Source organism: Panthera pardus, unplaced genomic scaffold (genome assembly GCF_024362965.1).
Source record: "Panthera pardus isolate Hobbes unplaced genomic scaffold, ASM2436296v1 HiC_scaffold_22, whole genome shotgun sequence".
Taxonomy (NCBI): domain Eukaryota; kingdom Metazoa; phylum Chordata; class Mammalia; order Carnivora; family Felidae; genus Panthera; species Panthera pardus.
The window spans coordinates 45,992,421-46,016,958 of NW_026526788.1; the positions used below are offsets into that span (position 1 = coordinate 45,992,421).

General features: G+C 46.3%; 1 protein-coding gene across 4 annotated transcripts in view; it reads left to right on the top strand.

Moving 5' to 3' along the window:
• Positions 1 to 24,538, top strand: part of WDFY4 (WDFY family member 4) — a 295,826-nt gene that overhangs the window by 26,960 nt on the left and 244,328 nt on the right. For all 4 annotated transcript variants that reach the window (XM_019444889.2, XM_019444887.2, XM_019444885.2 and 1 more), the window contains 9 exons: positions 4,609 to 4,723; positions 5,153 to 5,259; positions 7,064 to 7,198; positions 9,576 to 9,765; positions 11,592 to 11,781; positions 13,311 to 13,468; positions 15,426 to 15,878; positions 18,183 to 18,287; positions 20,145 to 20,335. In XM_019444889.2, the coding sequence (XP_019300434.2) occupies positions 4,609 to 4,723; positions 5,153 to 5,259; positions 7,064 to 7,198; positions 9,576 to 9,765; positions 11,592 to 11,781; positions 13,311 to 13,468; positions 15,426 to 15,878; positions 18,183 to 18,287; positions 20,145 to 20,335 (1,644 nt within the window). The remainder of the gene's footprint in view (positions 1 to 4,608; positions 4,724 to 5,152; positions 5,260 to 7,063; positions 7,199 to 9,575; positions 9,766 to 11,591; positions 11,782 to 13,310; positions 13,469 to 15,425; positions 15,879 to 18,182; positions 18,288 to 20,144; positions 20,336 to 24,538) is intronic.

Sequence of the window (24,538 nt, forward strand, 5' to 3'; positions counted from 1 at the left end):
GGGATTGGAATTAACATTAAATCAGTTGTACTTGGACGTGTGTGTGCACGTGTGTGTATATGCATGTGTGCAGATACACAGGTATGTACAGGTGCTCTTAGACTAACACCCGTGCCAGTGGTGTGGAGTTGATGCCATTGAGCGTGGTCAGTCATTCCCACAGAAGCCACACGTGGACCCAACTGAAAATGGAAGATAAAGAAGTAACATTAAACAGAATAATAAGGATGACCAATAATCGTTCCAAGTGTAGTGTCCAGAGGGGGCAGTGAAGGCGTGTACCCTTCTTTATCTATCCCTGACCTACCCGCCCTGAAGTAGGGTCTGCAACATGGTTTATTCCCATCTCAGAGAAAGAACATTCTTGTGTTAGCGAGGTTTTGATACATCATTTTTTAGAAAGGAGAGGGTCAACCTTGTCACACTAGCAGGGGAGATTCACATAAAGTCTCTGACATGTGTTGAACTCACTTAAGGACCAAACCACCAAACTCTGTGGTAATGAGGACATAGTAACCTTGCAGCCATCCTTGAAAACCAGCCGGGTTCTGTCATTCCGAAGCTGGATTTTTCTCCCATCCCCTCAAGAGCTTTTATGATTCCTCATTTTCCTTTGGAGACCACAGCATCATTTTCCTTTCTCTTTCTTCTACGTGAGAGACAGCCACAAGGCATGATGGTGCAGCTTAGATAATGTGAGTAAATAAAAAATTTTAAAAATATTGAGCAATATTCTCTCAGCATGTAAGTCCCAGTTTGGGAAAAAATTAGGTCCTTTTGGAAACTGCCTTAACTCTTTGGGGTCTCCGCGGTACCATTCTGTAAATGATTGCCTCTGTGCATCAAACAGCACCCCAGTGGCCTGAAAGAGTTAACGTGGCCTCCAGAAGTGCCCTTTGTGGTCCCAGGAAGGAGTCTGAGCCTTGGGAGAATCTGGCTGAGCGTACAATTACTGTTCAGCTCACAGTGGCCCAATTTACTTTATTGTGGAGTGCCTGCAGGAATCCCACTGCTTGAGACGATCTAGATGCTTCTGAGTCAACTGCCTGCAAATTGGTCTTTGAGGGGTTTGCCAGTGCAGGGAAAGAGGCACAGGAATCTGTTAGGAAGACATCATAGCAGAGTTCTCAGTCCTGGGGAGGAAATAATCTTATAAGAAATTCTCAGCCAAAAGGACTGATTCTTTCTTTCCAGGGATTCAAGTTTCCAGGTGATAGCTGGTTTCCAGGTGGTAGCCATAAATTTCTTAGACATGGACATGCTACTTGCGTGTGAGTGAGATAACTCAACTCTTCACTCTGCTGCTTACCTGATTCTCTGGGCTTACTCTCCTGCCTCAGTCTTAGTTTCTATAAAGCGGGAGTAATCATAACAGCACCAATCTCGAAGGGTTGTTGTAAGGATTAATGAAAACAAGGCGAGTAAGTGCTAGGTTCAGCACTTGGCACAAAACCAGCATGCGATACATTCGCCCCTCAATCTGCATATTGTGGATTTGATACTCATGTGCTCACTTATCAAATATTTGCTGAAGGTCTACTGTGTGCAGTCGTGTTTAACATTCACCTAGCATGTTTGTAGTTTGAGCAAAGTTCTGATGGACTTCTCTTTTAATTACAAAGGAAAGGGGGCAACTCTGTCCATGTATAGGGCAGAAACAAAAAAATTTCAGGTGCAAAAAGTTATCCATATATGGATATTTATATCCACATATAAATATCCATGTACTCATTACCCATAGAAGAGAAATAAAACATTTTAGATAAACTAAACTATGCATGCATTCTAGAGCTCATTCCCCTTCTGCCCTTTCCTAGTGGAAACCCACATCCTGCTGAGTTATTCCCTGTGGGGGAATTTATATATATATATATATATATATATAAATATATATTATATATATATAATATATATATAATATATATATAATACATATTTTATATATATTATATATTATATATATTATATATATATAATATATATTTATATTTATATATAATTTATAATATATATATTTATATATATATATAAAATGTGTGTGTGTGTATATATACATATATACACACCTATATATATTATATATACATATATACATTATATATAATATATATACACACACCTATTGAGTATATTATATGGATACAGTATGTGTTACACATATCCAAGTATATATCCAATATATATCCAAATTACACAATGATATGAATACATTTTAATAATCCTAAGTGATATTAGTGTGAAATTTATATGTAAACTCACAGGTTTTTCTAGACTCAGATTGTAATGTACTTTTGCAACTTGCTTTTTCCACTCAACATTGTATTTCTGGATCTATCCATATTGATACATGTAGCTCTGTTTCTTTTTCGGTTCTATGTAATACCCTTACATACATAGGCCATACATTATTCATTCATTGCCCTATTGATGAACATTCATTTTTTCTGGTGTTACACAATCACAAATGAAGTGCATAATATTTTGTGTTCATGTCTCCTTGTACACATGTGCCAACATTTCTATAAGGAATATACTTAGGAAGGAAATGCTGGGTCATAGCATGTGTCCACCTCTAACTTTATTGGATTGGGTTAAGTACTCTTCAAAGGGACTTTTTGCAAGTTGTGCTCCATCAGTAGAGCATGGGGGTTTCCTGGTCGCTTAACTTTCCCCACAACTGTCATTGTCAGGCTTTACACGTTCACCAACCTGAAAAGTAGGACTATCTCACTGTAGTTTTAATTTGCATTTTCCTGGTTCTTAGTAATTCACTATTGATTGTATCTTTTATAAGTTCCTTGTTTCATCTGCCTGTTTAACAAATTAGGGTTTTTAAAATAAATTTGTAGGGATACTATTTTTTTGTCAGTTATATGCATTGCAAATATTTTTTCTCAATCTGTGTCTTGCTTCCTTTATATGTAACATCTTTTAGTATAGAAAAAATTTCTAAAAGGTTTTTACTTTTTGATAAAAATAGAATCTACAGCAAGGAGGCACATTTCCCTCTGGGATTTTGATGCTTTCTTCACCTTTTCTAGAAGGAGGATCTCAGCTGAAAAAAAACTCAGTCACAGCTTTGGGCAGGGATATAATTTAATGTGGCTGGCCAGTGGGAGCAGTGGATGGCAGTCCAGCAAAAGTGTATTTTGTTGAGGCCACTAATTGCCAGGAACGCACCCAGCAGCCTCCGTTCCTGAAAAGGTGGGAAACCGGGAAGGGCGAAGTTGCCAGGAACTCAAGTCCTATGCCAAGAATAGTCACTCCACTCTGACTGTTGGTCTGGAGAGAGCTCTCCTCATCCTGGGACTGGTAAACTACACCTGTGACAACACAATAGAACAAAGGAGAAGATTCTAAGGAAAAGCAGATGGGGAGAGAATTCTGGGCATCCCAGGCAGAATTTTAAAATTAATGACTTCTATTAAATAGTATCCTAACCAATAAAAGAAAAAGTCCAAGGCAAAAGATGACCAGATAGGATGGTAATAGAGAAGGAGCAGAGAAGAAAGAATTGTAAAGAATTAAAAAACAAAAAGAAAAAGATTAAAAATGGCAACAGCCAGTTGGACTTGAAAGAACTTCCTAAGCCTGGGACTAAAGCCAGAAAACAAAGCAGTAGATTGAGAAATTTCATTTCATGTGAACTTCAACTTTCTGTAGAGCAAAACCAAATAATACCAAATTAAAAGACAAAATCATAAATTTGAAAAACTCATGAGACTATTATGGACCAAGGATTAACATTTTTTATATGTAAAGAGTTGTTTTTTAAATAAATAATTAATAGAATAATAGGCTAAGAGTAAAAGCAGGCAATTCAAGAAGCATTAAAAGTCTTCATTTACTTTAGTAGTCACAGGACTTCTACTGAGATGAGATATTTTTTTCTTCTGTAAATTTTCTCACTTAAAATGAAAAAGTATGACAGTGCCCAATGGGTGAAGAGAAACTAGTCCTCTCCCATGGAGCCTCTGGAGAGGATAATCAGGTAAAGTTTTTCTGGGGAATGAGTTGGTAATGTTCACCAAAACACTGAAAAAAAATAAAGAGAAAGCACACGCTTGCAACTTGTAATCCCACTCTTTAGAATTTGTTAAAGGAAGTAGTTGCATGACTAAACCTAAGATATCTACACCAGGTCTGAGAAACATGAAACATGCAAGAGGAGAACCAGCGAGATGTAGCATTTGATGGGCTAAGGCACATGAGGGAGAGGGGGCCCAGGAAATTAACCTTAGGATTTCCCATGAGGGCAACTGGGTGCTTGGTAGAACTATTCACTGAGACAGGATGCAGCGGATTTGGGAGGAAGGCAATGGATTCAATTATGTGTATTTGACATTTCAAGAGCACAAATTCAGGGGCGGACACCCAGGGTCCAGTTGGATATGGGTCTGGAGCTCAATGGAAGTTGAAGAATTCATAGCAACTAGGTACGGATAGAATGGAAGCTGTTAGGGTAGGTGATTCAGTGACTTTTGGGCTACACCTGGGACAGCGAGTTGACTCATTGGTTTGGGCTGGCAGGGAGAGAGGCAAGGTGATTCTCATGCCTTGCTTTGTAGCTTTGACATCTCTGATGGAATCTTTTTGATTGCACTTCAGGCCTGGGAAAACTCTGTGGGGATCATCTCCTTTCCTAGTCTCCAAAGCCTAGCAGAAGATATTTCTAACCAGCTTGCCCAAGAAATACAGAAGGCACTTGTGGGAAAGCCTGCAGGTAAGAGAACACTTTATGGAGACAAAACACCCCTGCATATTCCTTCCGGGACTTCTGCAAAGCCACTCTCTGCTTTTCTAGTGGAGTAGGAGTGGTGCCTTCCAAAGAACCCCACAGGCTCATTTCTGCCACTGAGGATGTTGGGAATGAAGGGAAAGGCCAACAGAGGAGGGAAGGCGGACCAGCAGAGCCCTGCTGCTCTTGGAAGGGACACACACACACACACACACACACACACACACACACACACACAGGACCAGGGTCTCTGGGACAGGGTGCTAGCAAAAAGGTGACACCCAAGTGTTCAGTCCCCTAAGGATGCTAAGGCACCTCTCACGGGGAAGGAGGCCAAGCGGAGGGAGAGCTGGGTGGGCAGGTCACCGCACTGCCCGCTGGTGACACGTTCTCCCCTTCATGTGCTGTTGCCAGAGCAAGCGAGGGAGGCAGCGGGGCAGTTGCTGCGGTGGAAAGGGGACGTGGATCAGGATGGCTACCTGCTCCTGAAGTCGGTGTATGTGCTCACGGGGACAAACTCGGTAAGTTCCAGGTCCCACGGAACCCAGCTTGGGAGCTCCTCATCCGTGTCCTGCGGAAGTCCCAGCAAAGGTCAGGGATGCATCTCGAGTGTCTTTTCCCCCATGATACTGATTTGTCATTTCTCCTGCCATAATTCCCTTCTGATACAGGACATGGGAACGTTAGCATCTGAAATCCACATTCGAATCCTGTTTTTTCCATTGACAGGCTGTGTGTAACTTTGGGAAAATTGTGTCATCTCTCATGACTCTGTTGTGTGGCTAATTTTAGGACTGGGGATAATGCCTTCGTTTTCTGATTTAAGGTCAGGGCAGGGATTAACAATGGCCAATGTGTATGGACCGTTTTCCGTGTCGGGGCAAGGCTAGTGTGTCCTGCAGGTCAATAAATCCTCCCCCAAGCCCTCTGAGTCAGATTACGAAGCCACATTAGTTAGCACCCTCTGTGACTGATGTCTGACTCCAGAGGCCGTGTTCTGAGCCACTGCTCTTTACTGCCATCTGCTAAGCTCAGACGGAGGGAGTCCACCTTAAGCACCTGTTCCATGCCTTCCTGGAGATGATACCCACATGAGGCTGGCTTCTCTTTCTTCCCTTCCCACCGGTGCCCCACCCTGGTTGTGTACGTGTCCTCCACCGTGAAGCTGGGGGCCTGGTGCTTCCCTGCGAGTGGATTGCTGATGGCTGGCGTCCTCTTAGGCAGAAGCAGTCCCCGGCAGCTGTGGCTATCAGCAGAAATGGCCAGAGGTCCCGGGCAGGGCAGACCCAGAGACTCATTTGTCTGGTGAGAGTGCCCACCACGTGCCAGTGCTCAGCATCAGGAACAAGAGGGAGCCACATAGGGGCACGGCCACCCCGAGGCTAACAGTGAACACAGATATCAGCCGGGCATCTGAAACAGTGCACGGAGGTGTGAGAGGAGCTCAGTGTGCAGTTGTTACCTGCAGGGAGGATCATGTGACCTTTCCTCTGCCTGCACTGCCTGGACCTCCATCAGCACGGCAGCCTGAAGCCCAGAGAAGGAGCTTTTCTGCCCTCCAGGGAAGGACTATTTACAGTCCGGTAGTAAAAATTAACCTAAAGGGCTTGTTTTCCACTGTGAGCAGCCAGCCCTAAAAGCAATAAGACAAATAGGCAATTGGCTTTCAGCGGAGCCAGTGCGGCATGGAGGACAGGGGAGCCACCCTGAGCAGGGTCACAGCAGAGCCAGGTATCAATTACAGGGGCCAACGTTACCCTGCACTGGAAGCTTTTAGCGGGGAGGGTAGGACCAACCGCCTGCGTTATATTCCTGGTTCCGGCCCAGACTGTGCATTCTTCCTCTCCCTTTTTCTCAGTTTGCCACCATATCTGTCACATTAGTCACTTGGGCAGGAAATTGGGTGGACAGTATGCTTCAGATTAATGCCGCACCTGCTCCCACGCACACAATTCCATACATGCGTGGAGGTTGTAGCTAATCCGGAGGCAACTACCCAAATCAGTAGTGTGATCACTTAGGAAAGCCCTTGTTTTCTGCTCTGCACCTGTCCCTCCCTCCCTTCCTCCTCTCCTTCCTTCGTGTTGTTTGTCTTACAAAAGATGCCGTGTTTATCGAGCACCTAGTGTATACTTCACAGAAACATAATCTTCACAGCCACTCTGGGTGGGTCCTGTGATTGTCCCCATTCTTACGTGAGAGTGCATTGCCCACAGAGAGGACATGATTTACCCGTCTTCCTGGCTAAAAGACCATGCCGCTCTGGGTTGGAAGAGTGCTCCCCTGGGTCTGTGGCTGTGGGTCACGTCTGCTCTTCTCTTGCAGGAGACGCTGGGCACAGTCGCTGCATCCGGGCTTCCACCCCTGCTCCTGAAGTGCCTTTACCTCTTCTTTGTCTTTCCTCTGGAAAAGGAGGAGGTTTTAGAGAATGATGTTCAAGTTCAGAGGATGTTTGTGCAGGTGAGTCAGAGGAAGGCTCCACACCCCTGGGCCGAGACCCCGCTCTGCTTCTTGGAGGTGTCTCCGTCCTTCTTGGCCCTAGTCCTGAAGCCCCTCTGTCCTCCTGGAGAGCCAGCTCATCTGTCGACCCCCACGCTCTCTGCAAATGCCAGGATCTTGTGCATTTGGAAAATGTCTGTTCTCCCCTTTCCATCTCATTTCATCCCTGTGTCGCTATTTCTGTCGTTCTCCCCCAGAAGAGTGTGCTGCTCCTCTTCCTCGTCCACTTGGCCCCAGCAGCTTCCTCCAGGCTGTGTTCCTGAGTCCTGCCCGCCCCTCCCCAGCATCTGGAACCTCCTGTCTCTGGCCCCTGCCTCCTCGGAGGGCAAGCACGGCAACCGCACTTGCATAATTGCAGCCAACATTTTCTAAGTCCTTCCCTGTACCCACCTGTGCCATAGCCTCACATCTGTCCCCTCCCTGATCCCTCTCTTCCATCCCAGGATGTGTGTAGTATTACAATTCTGATTCCACGCAAACTAGCGCCTGAGGAGTAAACATGGCTCTGGGGTCAGAGAGGTAGTCGGTGGGTGGGGGGCGGGGCTGGGATTGGGACCCTGGGAATCTGGCTGCCAAGACCATTTTATGAGGCCACCTCCTTCCCCCTCCCAGAAGTGATCTCAGGCCACTAAGCATCAAATGCAATTTCCTGGTGTCCTTCCCCATTTTTTCTATCCTCTCTGACTACCAGCGGTAGCTTTTAACATAACTTCTTACTCCTTTCCTGGCCCTTACTGACCAGCTCTGCTTTCTCAGCTCCCAGGATGCTGTATTCTCCAGAAAACTCCTCCTGCCTCTCTGGAGGAAGACACCTTGGGAGGAGGGTAAGGAGGGCCATAAGTCCTACTCATCTTTGTGTGGCCAGTGCCTCAGGCAGTGGCTCACAGAGCAGGTGATTTTGTGAATTTCCAAATGCATTTGTGCATTGTAAATGTGCGCTCACATGAATATCCATTTTAGACTCATTCTCAAGCGAGAGTTCTCATTACCAGAGGTTATGTCACAAGCTTACTTATGGTGGGTTATCCCTTAAGCTGCATTTGCTGGAAACTCAGGCATCGTTTATCCGTATATAAACCATATTCTAAGTGGTGGCCAGGTTGTGGTACTGGGTGCTTTGACAAGTCTTTACCACGTGGCTTTCAGTGTCCCGCAGGGAACTGGCGCAGCCCTGCCTTCATGGTTCTGCCCCTGAAAGGGTAGAATGCGAGCCGCGGGGCATGTCTGTATTCCTTAGGGTTTTCCTTATTTCATTCTGCAAAATATATGAGCTCCTCCCACATACTCCTCTGTGCCAGACTGCTGGTTCCAGCAGCAAGCATAGTACCAGAGGTGACAGAAAATTGGGGAAGCCAAACAAGGGAGATAATCACGTAATTAGAGAGCTGTGTCCGTTTTTTTAAGTGCTCTGAAGGCAAAGTGAAAAGTGTGCTGGGAAATGAGGACAAAGGGACCTGATTTATAGGAGAGCATAAAAGAAGACCGTTCTGAGGAAATGGCACTGAAACAGGAGCTGAAAGTTGGAGTGCAGATGTGAAGGGGCGGGGGGAGAGGGGATAGGCGCAGAAATGGCCATCCAAGCCAAGGGTCACATGGCCATGGCTACTGTTGGGAAGGTCAGCAGGTGGGGTCTGGAGGCTGGCTCTATGACTGTTCAGCTTGGACTCTGTCCCTATGCTTAGAAGGGGCTGATGGATTCAGATGGAAGCAGCTTTCCATATATGTCAAACTTGAAGGAGATCCGGTTAGACCACCAAGAGCCAAAGGGAGGGCTGCACACAATCACGTCAGGGAGGAGGCAGGGCTTGTCTGTGCAGAACTCTGTGAGCCATGATTCACCCTAAGTGGCGGGAAGGTACTGGAAGTCCCTCTGGCAGCCATAGAAAGGCTGGATGGGTGGGCGCACAGGGTCCAGATAGGAAGTTAGAGATCAGTCTCATAATCTTATGAGAAGTAGAGTTTGACTGCCAACCAGGGATCTGGGAACACATCTCTTTTTAAATAACACTGGGTTCTGTTAATCCTATCCTTTAACCTTTGATGGCATCTTTTCCCTGCGTGTCTATGTAGAAGGACACCTCTCTAAGTCAAATGCTTCTCTGTTTTTCTGATTACTCGCATAGGATTAGGAGTGCAGACTTTAGCCCAAGCTCTGTCACCCTTTTCTGGGGGCACCACTGACCATGCTGTTCTGGGGCAGAAGGTGACCCATACGACCCATCCTTGGCACTGAGACATACCCTCAGAGCTCTGGAAAACAAGGGAAGATATCTGTTACTTACAGGAAGGAGGCTTCCTAACTAGGCATCTGTTTTGTTTTTTTTTTTTTCTTCCCCAGATGTTGCTGAACATTTGCAGTGAGTCTCAGGGGCTGGAGAGACTTCTGTCAGGAAATGAGCTCCAATCTCTAGTGATTGCCACTACCTGTCTTTGGGAGCACAGCTGCTGCTTTTGGAAGGAGCCCACCTTCTGTGTGCTGAGGGCAATCTCCAAGGCCCAGCACCTTGGCATCATTGAATACCTGCAGGGTATGACCCCAGGAGACCAGGGGTGGGATACGGGCCAACTTTCTACAATGAGACCCTGGAACCAAAAAAGAGATGAACAAACAGGGTCTTCACGGAAGCCCACCTATGCCCAGTAGACGACTCTTTGCTTGGTTTCCTTCGTGAAAGTGCTTTTATTATTTATGTTGGTGCTCCAGAGGAGGGAAGGAAAGGGGAACTCATTTACTCTCAAACAGACACACAGCAGATAATTTGTATATTATATCCTCGGTCTCTTTGAGATGGACATTAATGCCATTTTGATGATGGGGAAAACGGAGACTGAGAGTAGTTCAAGAACTTGCCTAGGTCCCCAGCTCACAAACAGGAGGAGACAAACATCCTAAGCCTGGAGATGCCCGATCTCCTTTCGGCTCTGCTCTGGGCAGCATATGCAGGGGTTAAGGCCATAGATACCTGAGCCAGAAGCTGGGGTGTGGACTCCAGCTCTGTCCACCTGTTCTCATGGTGGAGTGACCTCGGGCACGTACGTGCCTGTGTGCCTCAGTTCTTTTATCTGTAAAATGGGAATAGCAACCCCTTGCCCTGTGATCTGCCTTCTTTCTGGGGTGTCCCATAACAGACGGCATCACCTGGTGACAGCTGAGCAGGTTCAGCAAGCCCACCGCCCTCTTGTAACTGAGCCCAGGACCAAAAGTCGGCCCCAGTTTAGGGATTTGGGGCTCCCAGTGAGGCCAGGGCCTAGTGGCAATGACCCTGAGCTGAGCTGGTCCTGAGAGGCTCAGCAGCCCGGGTACCCCCCATAGGCTTGAGCCAGAGACCCCTGAGGAAAAGCTGTGTGTCCTGATGACAGGGCTCTCTCACTGTGTCATTATTGTTAGCCGTCCAAGACAATAACTAGAAAAGAAAATTCCCACCTCAGTGGGGAGCCTGCTGCCTGGAGCACTGTGCCCAGGACCCCCTTAGGGGACTGGGTGGTCTCCATGGGCGTACAGGCTGAGGAGAAGGTCTGGAATAAGGGCTGGCCTGGCAGTTAGCTGCCAAGCCCATGGCTCTTAGGGCTGCCTTGCCCGGCATGAGGACTCTGGGGCGTGTCTGAAGCCTTGTGGCTGAGGGACAGAGCATGTGCTGTCTCAAGTTCTCAATAGACACTTTTCCTGATCCACCGGCATGGCTTTCCTGGTACTCAGAAGAGGCTTCTTCCAGTGAAAGAGTCCTAAAAACAGTGATCCATCAAAATGCAAATCCAATGACATCTCTCTTCCGACTCAGATCTTCCCTTGACTTCTCACAGCTCTGGGAAACCAGCAAGTTCCAAGGCCAGGGCCACAAATGAGCTGGCCCTGTCTTCCTCCTCCTCCCTGGTGGCCTGCACTTCTGGGTGCCAACCCCCTGGACATATTAGTAGCTGAAACCCACTGTCCTTTTGCCCCTCCCCTTCTTACATATTCATAGATCCTTCCCTGAACTTTTTTTCAAGCTAATTTCTGCCCGTCTCCAGTGTTGCTTCCTTAAGAAGGTCTTTCTCAACGCCCAGGTCTTTCACCTTGTGTCCTATTACCTAATGGACCCAGTCCCTCCTGCATGCTGGGAATTAGGAGCAGAGCTAGGAGGCTTCCTTCCTCTTCCTGTTTTGTCTCCTCTCCATCTGGGTCTGCACAGTGTGGCTCTTAGTGGTGACACTTCCCACGGGGAAGACTTCTTGATTCAAGACCCAGCAGGAAAGGGCTTTGAATTAATTCTCATTTACATCTTGATATAGATAGTTTAACGGAGTGGGGGGAGAGAATGACCGTGGCAGAAAAGCTATTGCCTCCAAACTTAACAGGGTTGTTTTCCTCTGGCAGCCATGGATTGCATCAAACTCTCCCTTCAGAATCTCTCCAAGCTTGCAGACACGCTCCCTGCTCCCAAGGTGAGCGAGTCAGTGAGCCTCATCTTGGGCTTTGTGAAGGACTCCTATCCCGTCTCTTCGGATCTGTTCCTAGAGTTTGAGAATGGGGAGGGCTACCCTCTTCTCCTCAAAGTGCTACTTCGGTAAGTGGTTGTACCTCGTGGGGAAGAAACTGCCAACGTCTAGGTCCTCAGTATCATTTGGGTTGCTTTGGAGGAAGCGATTTTGAAGCTTCTTCTGAAACACAGATTTCCATAGAGCATGACCAGAGAGACTTTTATTGCAAAAATAATTCAAGGTGCATCAGGATTTGAGAGCCACTGCCTTTGAGAACTGATGGGGATTGCAATAACAATTTTACCAAATTCATTGGATGGTATTATCACATGCACACCTGCTGGCTTGAACTGCTGAGGAGGCAGCAACCCTCAGAAGCAGCCGTCAACCAAGGACTGGCCGGAGATAATGGATAAATACCCAGTAAAGTTGTCCCTTGGGTGGGATATCTCTACCCTGCCTCCCAGAGCGCCCCAAAGGATTAAACTCCAGTTGTCCAAGAAGGTGCTTGCTCTATAATGCTCCTGCACTGGCTTCCTTCCTCTCCCTCTCTCAGGCCCTCTGCCCCGGTAGTATTTTTTGCTTCAATTCCCAAATAAACTACCTTTTCTCTCTCAAATACTTGACCATTGGAAACCCAAATGAAGACACCATTGATCTGGGTCAGGACTAATTTCCTCCGCTCTGCCTTGCCACATTGTATTCAGGTTGGGTCTAAGGAGTGGATGAGCCAAGAGATGGAAATCAAAGAAATTCCTTGATTGTTGCAACTTCTTCATTGCTCTTGGGGAAGCTGGTTAAGGGCAGGGCTACATGTATTCCCTTGTGCTTTGCTCTATGAATATGAGAAGCCCTTCTCGTGCATGGGATGTGGCTTACCACTGTGCTTCACAGACTTCACTGAAGCGCCAGATTTCTAGTCTAGAGGGGTAATTTGGATGAGAAGACTGAAGCCCCAAAAAGATGTGATTAAATGACAGTACCTTGAGGGCCTTCCTCCAAAGGGACACTAAGAATAAATGTTCCTATGGGGTTGCCACTCTTTACATTAGTCTGGACCATGACCAACTGGCTACTGCTCCCATGGAGGTCCATGTCATAGCAGTTCTTGAACATTTCTTTGGTTAAATGGGTGGTTGGTTTTCTCCAGACTTCTTGTAGAAGCCAGGAGGGGGGAAATGAGCCTACTCCAAGGAGTATCAGGAAGGACCCAGCTCAGCTCATTGTTTTTTTTTTTTTTTCCTGCCTTACCTGAAATCATACTGCAAGCACGTTTGCTCTTGACATGACAGAGCTCGAGTAAGACTTGAGAGACAGAGAAACCCTTCTCCACAAGAAGAGAAAGCTGGCTCATCTACACTTAAGTAGCTAAAAATGCAACAATACTCCACCTTGACATAAGCATAAGGAAGTCTAATAAAGTTGGGTTACTTCCGAAGACATTTGCCTGCCCACTTGAAATATTAGATCTCCCATTTTGAGGGCGTCCCTGCTCTTCTTGTGCACGTGTCTTTTGGGGGTGGGTTTAGCCCTGCATCCTTGGGAGGAGCACCATGAGCAAACATGGCTGCCCTGTCCACAAAGTCCAGGGAGCTGGCCTCGTCTGTCCCTGCAGGTACGATGCACTGGTACAGAGCGAAGTGGATCCCCACTTGGAGGAGCTCCTCGAGCTGCTGGTGTGGCTGACGACCTGCGGGAGGTCAGAGCTGAAGGTGTTTGATAGCATCACCTACCCTCAGCTGGAAGGCTTCAAGTTCCATCATGAGGCTTCTGGTGGGTCATTTTGTGTTTCTGGGGGCCTGGCAGAGGCTGGCACTGTGCCCTGACAAATGCTACCCAGGTCTTTCCCTGACTCTTTGTGAAGAAACCAACACTTGGCACCTGTCAGTGCTTCTGTCACTCCTTTGCGGAGATTACCTATGGATTTAAAATCTCTCCTTTGTAGACATTTTTTAGGTGTCTTGGTGGGATTTAGAGGAAATTTTTGCTTAACAAAGGCAAAGACCCTCTTGAGTAATGGCGGGAGTAATGGTCTCCACCCCCGCCTCTGCCATGACTTATTCTGCAACATGGGCTTGTATACAAGGGCTGATGGCCCTGAAATAGCCACCCAGGCTCAGGGTCAGGCTTCCTCAGTTCTTTGAGACTGATTGATTGATTGATGAACTCTGTGCAGCAGCCATTCTGCCCCACGTGAGGCACCCGTGTGACCAGGCAGGTATCTGCTCCCTAAAATTTCTCTGTAGAGACTGTCACACATACGCTGAACCAGAATCTCCTCCATAACTGGCTGATCAATGCATCAGGCACAGTGGTGACACCAGGCAGGTGGGTCAGGTCTGTCTGGGTTAGTCAGGAAACCGTGCACAGAAGGCCCCATTCAAGGCTAAGAGTGAGTTGCCTAGATAGGAAGGAAGAGGAGAAAGTTTAAAGGCAGAAATTACTGCCTGGGGAGAGAAATGGTGACCACGAACATCTGGGGTCTGGGAAAATGACCAGAGTGTGAAGGCTGTAAGACTGTAGGGCCAGTTCAGGAAGGGCCTCTGGACAGAACTCCAGCAGATACATAGTGAAGTGTCTGGACCGGAGGTGAGTTTCAGAAACATCTCTGGGGGCTGAGGCAGAGAGGGTTGGAGGCAAGGAGTTCTCTGATGGAGTGAAAGGAGGGGATGGCTTCAGGAGATATCTTTATTTAACTACGTGTCTAGAAAAGATACTGACTTTGCTTAGTAATTTTTAACATCATTTTATTTATTTATTTATTTATTTATTTATCATTTAAAGTTTTTAAAAATATTTATTTATTTTTGAAAGAAAGAGAGACAGAGTGTGAGTGGGGGAGGGGCAGAAAGAGAGGGAGACACAGAATCAGAAGCAGGCTCCCGGCTCTGAGCTGTCAGCACAGAGTCCGACGCGGGGCTTGAACCCACGGGCCGCGAGATCATGACCTGAGGCGAAGTCAGACGCTTAACCGACTGAGCCACCCAGCCACCCCTAAAAATTTTTTTAATATTTATTTATTTTTGAAAGAAAGAGAGACAGAGTGTGAGTGGGGGAGGGACAGAGAGAGAGGGAGACACAGAATCAGAAGCAGGCTCCAGGCTCTGAGCCGTCAGCACAGAGCCTGACACGGGGCTCGAACTCACGAGTCTTGAGATCATGACCTGTGTCAAAGTCAGATGCTTAACTGACTGAGCCACCCAGGCACCCCAACATCATTTGTTTTTAACTGATTAAAACCAACCCTCCAGCCCATCCCTGCCCAATAACGCTAGACGTATCGCATAATTTTTAATGGTCTAGTAGCCATATTTTAAAAAAAATATGAAGAAATAGTTTCCTTTTCATAATGTAGTTTATTTAACCTAATATATCCAAACCATTGCCATTTCAATATGGGTCAATATAAATAGGTATTAATGGCATTTATTTTGGCCTTCTTTTCCTTGTGCTGTATCTTGGAAATCCAGTGTGTATTTTTACACGCATGGACCATCTCAGTTGAGTGGGCACATTTCCATTGCTTGGTGAGCCACTGCATCTTGGACAATGCAGTTCCAGCCTTGCTCACACTCTGGGCAGCTGGCTTTCCTGGACTTCTGATAGACATTTACCCACAGGAGCTAGAAAATAGAAACCGAATGGTATTTCCCAGTGCTAATGCCACCACATATTTCTAGGCACAGGCAGGAGAAATGACCTGCAGGGTTAACCCTCCTTTTGTCCCCAGGGGTGACCGTTAAGAATCTTCAGGCCTTCCAAGTCCTACAGAATGTTTTCCAAAAAGCCAGCAACCCTGTCCTCTGCACCAAGGTCCTGTCAGCCATCAGGACCATGTGGGTCTGGAACGCCCGCAACTTCTTCCTGCTGGAGTGGACCCTGCAGCCCATCTCGCAGTTCGTGGAGATTGTGCCCCTGAAGCCGGCCCCGGTGCAAAAGCAATTCTTCCAGCTGCTGGAGGCCCTGGTGTTCGAGCTGCATTATGTGCCCCATGAAATCCTGCGGAAGGTGCAGTGCTTGATCAAGGAGAGCCCCGAGTCACCCTGCGCCCTCGTGGCCCTGCAGAGTGTCCTCAGGATAGCCGGCAGGGACTTGCTTTTCACCGACATCTTCCGGGACTCGGGTCTCCTGGGTCTGCTGCTGGCCCAGCTGCGGAAGCGGGCCAAGATCCTGAGGAAGTCAGGTGACTCCCAAGAGCGTCGGGAGGGTTGGAGGGAACAGGCTGGGTGGGCGGGTGCCACTCCACCCCTCATCAACATAACAGAAAAAAGTGAGCATCCCCAGGTCACCTGGCAACATGAGGGTTGGAGAAGGTCCCTTGGGCATGTGGCTTCAAAGGGCAGGCGGCCTCTCTGTTTGCTATAACTGGACTGATCTTTCCCATGAAGAGGCCAGAGGGATAGGCGGAACTTTAAACACTCATGGGGCTGAGTCAGGTCTGATGAATTCTCAGCTGGCAGAGATATCTCCTGCACCGTCTGCTATGTAGATGTATGTAGATAGGGAGACACCAGGAAGCCAAGGGAATTCGGGGAGGCCTGGGGCCCCAGCAGGCAGAGGGTGAGGGACCTGTGTACGTGTGGGCTCATCTGGTACAGGGCTTCCTTTCAGTGCTGTCAGGCCCCATGGTCTCCTGCTTAGAGCAGTGAACAGTGCTGTCCAGCTTCCCTCTCCAAGTCTCGTCCGGCTTTTGCGTGCCCTGCTGGGCTGTGCACCTGTGGCTCTTTGGCAACATCCCTTCACCCCTACCTTGGGCTCTCAACCTCAGCAGCCTCTGCTACCCCTATGGGTCTTCCGGGTGCCTTCTATCCAGGCGGGAGTGCTGGCCCAGGCTCTCTCACTGCCTAGCCACCCCCCATGCACATGCCCTGCTGGGGCCGGTCTGTGTGGTTTCTCCATAACCCCCACCTCCATCAACCTGCAGATAGGAGCCAGGGCATGGAAACTCCTTTCCCAGTTCTTCCTGGCTTTCCCTCACTCTGTTTGCACCTGCACCTCTGGGATTTCAGTTTGGAGGAGGGATTAGGACACTGAATCCAGCCACTTACTTCTCCCCACCTTATGGCCTTTTCTCCTACTGCACTGGCTGGGAGGGGCTGAGGGCCTTCTAGCCATCGGCTGCTTTTGGAACTGGGCTTCAGACTCAAGCTAAAGTCATCAGTCTGTCTGCTCCCCGGGCCTGTGTGATGGGAAGAAGCTGAGTGAGAGAGTGTGGGCGCTGGGACCAGACAGCCCTGGAGGGGGTGTTACTTATGAGCTGAGTGATGCTGAACAAGTTACTTCACCTCTCTGAGCCTGTTTCTTCCTCTGTTAAATGGGTGCAAAAATATCTACATCCTAGGGATCTAGTAAGAATTAAGTGAAGAAATACTGAAAAGGTCTCACTGCTGTGTCTGGAGAAGAAATGCTCAAGTGCTCAAAAATGTTCATTAGTCTTAACCCTGTAGCTTCTCTGTTACTGCATCGAGGACTGAGATGGACAGGCACCTTGGGGAGGCCAGGAAGGACTCACATCTCCCTGGGAGTATTTGCAAATAGGGTCAAGATTGAAGATGAGGAGCTTCTGTCTTTACACATCTGGGCCTTTGGGCCAGGCCTTGGAGAATATCTTGCTATGTGCTTTTTTCCCACTGCCCTTTGCACGGTCTTTTTGTTTAATGTTTCCGTGTTACCTTCCTGTGTATTGCTTCTCAGCTGCCTGATACTGAATTTGCTTTTCAATCCAATCCCCAGACCTATCACCATTCCCAGAAGAACTTTTTTGTGAGCTGATGTATCTGGTCTTACTTTATGCTTTCTGTTATTAAATGTTTTTTACTCTTCTTAGATACCTTGCATCCTGGTTAATAAACTACCTTCATTCATTCATTCATTCATTCATTCATTTCCAAAGATGGATGGAGCTTCCCGCTCGTGTCAGGCACTTTTCTGGCACCGGGGATTCATTAGCAAACACATAGGCCTGGTTTGCCGTCGTGAATCTAATGGAAACACTTACCCACTCCAGAATCTCTCAACCATGTCTACCCTCAGGTGTGAGCTGGCAGGTCCTTCCTCCCAGGCATGAATGGCAAAGTATAAAACTGTCCAAAAAGAAAGTCAAAGAGGCGGGGCTTCAGACATTGTGTAGGGTGGTGGTTCTCAAGGGTGGTCCTCAGAGCAGTTCCATCAGCATCACCTGGGAACTTAAGAAAAATGAAGTTATAGGACCCCACCTAAGACCTCCTATGCTAGAAACTCTAGGGAAGAATTCCAGCTTCTGGATTTCAACAAGCCCTCCAGGGGATTTTAATGTGCTCAAGTTGGAGATCCATGGTATAAGGAAGGGGTTATAGGGTTAGATCTTATGAATCAGGATGCACACTCATTTATAATAGAAGCATTATGTTCTCATTTCCTTACGAGTACGGAAAACTCACGAAACCAGAGATTTGAGATCATACCATGTATACTGAAGATTTTACTTATTGGTTCTTAAATATGCCAGGAAACAAAGAGCCCACGCTTGGTGTTCAGGATCCAGAGAGAGAACTGACCTGTGTGATGCTGAGAACTGTAGTCACACTTCTGAGAGGCTCAGTTCGGAATGCAGGTAAGGATGGAACCAACCTTGTCTTGTCACTGCCTGGTAAACATTAGCTGTCTCCAGTGATTTATGTCAGTGCTCAAAGGTTATACCCAAGGAATAACCAGCACTAAGGTTGTGGCTAATGTCCATTTGCTGGTTGATGTCCGGTGATCGTCAGTAAATCTGTAGACATCTTGGTTGACGGCTTTTACTTTTAAGGCTGCTAATTAAGGTGGGGATAGAGATATCCTAAAGAGATAGCCTAAATTTATGAGACCGCAGAATGCTCCTCCTCTTTCAAGTAAAACCTATTCCTATCCTGCTGCATCAACTAACGTGCTTTAAAAAAAAAAATCCAAATTGTAAAGCTATGAGTAAAGAAAACGAATCATTTTTAAGAGACTTAATTTGATAAGCTTCCAGCCCATGATGGACTCAGTAGCTCCATCCATCTAAAACATTTTTGGCTTCCTAAGATCATGCGGCTTCCAAGTTTTTGTTTTTGTTTTTGTTTTGTTTAGTTTTTATTTTTATTTATTTATTTTTAAAAATATTTTTAACGTTTATTTATTTTTCAGACAGAGAGAAACAGAGCATGAACGGGGGAGGGTGAGAAAGAGGGAGACACAAAATCTGAAACAGGCTCCAGGCTCTGAGCTGTCAGCACACAGCCCGACGCGGGGCTCGAACTCACGGACTGCGAGATCATGACCTGAGCCGAAGTCGGCCACTCAACCTACTGAGCCACCCAGGCGCCCCTGTTTTGTTTAGTTTTAATGGGTGCAGTAACTATACACACATAAATATTATGTTACGAAGTAGGTGTATTAACAAAGTGACATCAGTGAGTTTGGTGATTTGGGGTGTCTTTATCTGAGGCCCTCATAGATCAACTGTACCAAATGTGAATGATTAATTCATATGCAGAGGGTCTTTAATGTTAGACTATAAAAGGTTTCCTGGAGGTGCTCATTAAAATGCATATTCCTAGGGCTACTTGAATGGCTCAGTCAGTTGAACATGTGACTCTTGATTTCAGCTCAGGTTACGATCCCAAGGTTGTGGGATTGAGCCCCGCATGGGGCTCTGTGCTGAGCGTGGAGCCTGCTTAAGATTCTCTCTCTCCCCCTCTTCCCTTGTCTCAAACTTGCGTATTCTCTGTCTCTCTCTTTCTGTCTCTGTCTCTCAAATTAAAAAAAGAAAAAACATATTCCTAGGCTGATTCCCAGAGTGTTAAATTAGTAGCTGGTCAAGGTAGAGCACAGGAATCTGTTTTTAAACAGCCTTCCAAGGTGATTTCCATGTAGGGGTACCTGACCCACACTTGGAGAAATCCTGTGTCACAGAGTTGACCTGCTCAAATCTACATCATGCCACTTGAACGATCCAGTTACTTCCTAGTTCTTATTCCACATGTGATTCAGTTATGGTTTGCAGTAAGAATTTTGGCAGAGAAGAGAGAGAATTGCCATTGGCCCTGGACTTAGGGTATTAAGTGGCAGTAACAGACAGAAGTGTTGTCTAGTTAAAGTTTGTATTAGGTTTTTTAAAAAGACTAGTGCAGTGAAAGTTTTTTTGAAAAAAAATTTCAAAAACAAAAATTTCATAGAATAAAAAGGCAAGGTTTCTTTTTTTGATTTATCTGTTTAGTTTTGGGTTTTTTTTTTTAATTCTCAGCTCCACTATTTCTCTTTTCTTCTAGTTTTAACAGTGGGTATGGGTTTTGAAAAAAAAAAAAGAGTTTCTAATGGAACAACGTGGAGACATGTATAAAGGGAGCAAAACAAACTCGGATGTTGCAGGAGAAAGCTTTGCTTGTCGTTAAAACTAAGGTGCCGAGGCTCCCTTGCTCTAGCCCCATACTCTCTGTCTGGTCCACAGTTGTCCTGAAAGACCACGGCATGGTGCCCTTCATCAAGATCTTCCTGGACGTTGAGTGGTACCGAGAGGCCTCACTCAGCATCTTGGAGCAGCTCTCCGTCATCAACGCTGAGGAGTACATGAGCATCATTGTGGGCGCTTTGTGCTCATCCACTCAAGGGGAGCTGGAGCTGAAACTGGATCTTCTGCAGGTGATGTCAAGTCTTCCTTTGTGCTGGGCTTTCCCACGGACATGCAGCTGGTGATCGACATGTGCACACGCGTTCGCTCATTCAGTCAGTCGGTCACAGTATCGTACGGGTAGGGTAGTACTAGTTGCTATAACAAAGAAATCCCACATCCTCAGTAGCCTCATACATGGGGAGTTTCTTTCCTATGAATAGTCCAATCTCTGATGGGAGGGGATAACCATTCAGGGACAGCTATCACCTGGGCATCGAATCCAGCCAGCAGACAAAGAATTGCACAAGTGTTCTGCTGGCCTGGAACCAGCACACGTTAACTTCTGTCCAACTTCCTTTGGGTACAACTCATTTGGATGCAAGGGGTGCCGGGAAATGTAGTCTTCCCAGCAATGCTGTAAACTGTGGAAGTGTAGTCTGAATCAGACTACAGGGGGCAAGCAGGTGCCTTGTTTACTTGACCAGCATTTAGTGTCTACCCTCTACCAACCCGGGACACACAGTTGAATGAGATATAGCCTTTGCCATCTGGGAGCTCATAGACTAGGGCTCATGATAAGTGAGCGGTCATGGCAGTGCAGTGTGGTAATGACCTGGAAAGTACTGAGTGCAGGCTGCCATGGGGGCAGAGGAGTAGGAGAGCTCAATCCTGCCTTGCATGTTGAGGAAGGCTTGCAAAAGAGGATGTTTGAGCTGGGAAGAGGAAAGAAGAGGCAGGGAGAGGCATGGGCCCAGAGGACAAAAAGGGGAGGAGTGAAACTAGGGTGTCACTTGTGGGTAACAAAGATGAGCATAGGTTTTGGTTTTTGTAGTACTGTTAATAATAATCAAATTATCTTAAAACAATTAGAATGATAACGAATGTCATCACCACCAGATGTAAATGGAAATATCCCCCAGGAGCTGACTTGGGGACCTCTCACATATGTATGCAACACAACCCCATGCCAAACACACATCTCAGTAACATACATACCTTGATCACTGGTGAATTAAAAAAAAATATGGAGTTGGTCTGACTTCCAGAATTAAACCATCAGGCTTACTCAGCCATGAGTCTTTCTGCACAAAACCGTTTTAACACTTAGAGAACAGTGCTCAGTTTCTTCTACCAACTTATCTCTCTGCAGAGTCAGTCATGTCATGTGACCGTCAGACACATGTGTTCCCACCATCAGTCACGTGGCCAGAGCCTGCAGGGTTCGGCATGGCCAAAGCATCATGAGAAGCCCATCCAAAAGTGACATTATGGCCATAATTATCATGCATTTCACAGATGACAAGAACCGAAACAATGATTTAGTTATAAAGCCAAAGAAATCAGTTTTATATGAAATAAAACCGGGCTTCTATGAAACAAAAAGTTAACTGTCTTTTGAAAGATCCTAGAGTCTCATGATTATGTGAGGTAAAGGAAGTGAGGGGAACATGTGAAGGAGCTTAAGGGAAAGACATAGCAAGAATTAATGGCAATTTACAGCTAGGAAGGACTTTAGCTTCATGCGGTCCAATCTTTTTTTTTTTATTTTTTTAATGTTTATTTATTTTTGAGAGAGAGAGAGAGAGAGACAGAATGCAAGTGGGGGAGAGGCAGAGAGAGAGGGAGACACAAAATTCGAAGCAGACTCCAGGCTCTGAGCTGTCAGCACAGAGCCCGACGCCGGGCTCAAACCCACCAACTGCAAGATCATGACCTGAGCTGAAGTTGGATGCTTAACCGACTGAGCTACCCAGGCACCCCCATGTGGTCCAGTCTTAACATTCCAGCAGGAACATGTCCAGGAAGCGTCTAATATAAATTGTGAGTTGAGTTTGAATCTTAGACAAGTGACTTAAAATCTAAGGATCCTTCCTCTTTTCTTTGTGCTGCTTATTACATTTTTTTCCTCACATGTCTGTCTTCGTCCGGATTCACATGAGCCTTATTCTGATAAGCAACACAGAAACCATGACCCCAGGAGTCAGGACTTTGGTTTCCTAGGGGATGAAAATTGGAATCCCCATCTGTTTCTGAGATTTTCACACTGAGAGTCAGACAGACCCACAGAGAGGAAAGTTTTGGATTTACTTTTTGCTTGGACAGAACAAGGGTTTCTGTGTCCGTTATAGAGAAGTGTACAGTGCTTTGCTCGTGGAAAGTTCATCTTATTTACTCTGCAGCCCAGAGGCACCTTAGTGGAGTGTCAGCCCTTGGGTAATAGGACTGAACTTCTAGAATTAGCGATGTGAAGCCTTTATGGTGTTTTACAGGTTCAATATCACTTCAGAATCACACTATCAAGGGATTAACACTGTATAAGCTTATTTAACAAAGTCATACCCTGTGTTCAATGTGCTGTCTTCTCCCGGGTGCCATGTCACTGCTGGGAAGTTGGGGGGTGATGCGTCGAGCTAGTAATCCTCTCACGGGACCTGGGCTATTGACACTTTGTTGCTCCAATGCATAGTGGGGGGACATGGGGTTGTTCCCGACTTGCCCACCACCGAGTCACGTGAGCGGCTAGCCAGTGTTTGATGTTTTCTGGAGTCTAATCTAGAATCCGCATCTTGGGAATCCGTTGGAATTTTAGAAACAAAGATGTAAAATTAGCTCTCTCTGGCCAGATCTCCCTCTTTCTAAGTTGAGCGTGGACTTTGCCCAAAGCACTGTGCCCGCAAAGCGAGTCAGCATGGGATGAGGGGGAGGTGATGAGTGAGGTGACCTCAAAGGCAGTACCCTCTGCCCCCACCAAAGCTTTGCCATCTTTGACATGCATTCACATCAAGGTGTGACCCTCGCTTCCCTTCCCTGAGGCCGTCAGCCAGCTGCTTTGGAGAAGAAAATTCAGCCAGAAACACCCAACTTAGGGCAGTGGTTTCCAAAATCCAGTGGCACTTCCATACCAATACGCAATCACTTGTGACTTCACCACCTAATTCTGTCAAATGATAATTGAGTTAAAGAATAATGTAGGCAAATGAATTTCCTCTCCACTGCCAGTGGGACCATGATTGGGTTATGCACAAATTCAGATTGATTTGCTAATATACATTTAGCTGTTCAACTCTGTGCTTAATCACATTACCTCACCAGTCTTCCAGCGTGACACATGGAAAATTATGAGGAATAACAAATAATGGAATGTGAAATAAATCCTGTTAGTCCTAACCTAGTTAGCGCTTTGCAGCAGACATCCATTTTATAGATTCAAGCCGGAGGAATACGAACTCAGAGACGATGACATGGTAACTGAGTTAAGGAGGAGAAAATGTGCTTAACGCTGACCTTTCTTGAAATGTGTCAACCCCAGCCTGATTACTTTGACTTCAGCTGATTAAATTTACTCCCTTCCGCAGACTCGCAAGCCTAGGTGATGCATTATCATGCAAAGTTGAATGACAGTAATGGAGACCCTCGTTCTAGGCCCCCAGTTCCTGACAAATCATTTCCCGAAGTAACGCAGTATTTATTTTCCTTTATGATAGAAATGTTTCTCTTTAGTTGCTATGAAATTAAGCCTTTGTAATTGGATTTTGGACTCTTTACTTTATGACTCTGCAAATATGAAATTAACCCCATCCCAAGAAATAATAGAGCAGTCTAAGTTCTAATGAGATTACCCCCATTTTAGATAATGATTCCGAATTTAATAAATCAAACAAAGCAACAATTAAGGACAGCCATTTCTTTCTCCTCCCCCCTCCCAACAGGAGGAGAAAGGAGCCATGTAGGAATTACAGGGGACAGACCCTCTGAGAGATACAGATCATAAGAAGGACGGTCATTGGGTTGCTCTGTTTTAACGATATCCGCTCTCGATACTCTGAATGATGGAATCCTTTTGAGCAATGTCTGTTGTCAAATTGGATGATTGGAACGCAGTTTCTTTAATAAGAGGGGAGTTCGGTGGTCATCCAGTGCTCAGACAATTGCCTGTAATTTGATTCGTTTGTTTTTTGATCATTCTCCATTTTTCATATTTGTTTTGTCATGTGCCCCTGTGATAAACAGCAGAGCTTCATCCAATCCATTTACCTTAAACAACCTCTTGGTGGTTTCAGGAGCCACTGAAAGCACTCACATGAATTTAGATCGCTTACCATCCTAGAGCTTAAGATTTCCCACAGTCTTGGTGGTTTATTTATTTTTCACGGCATGAGTCACATGACCAGGCATAAGGTCAGACGCAGACAAAGCAATGCACGCCGTACAAGACCCCAGTGTTCATCCTT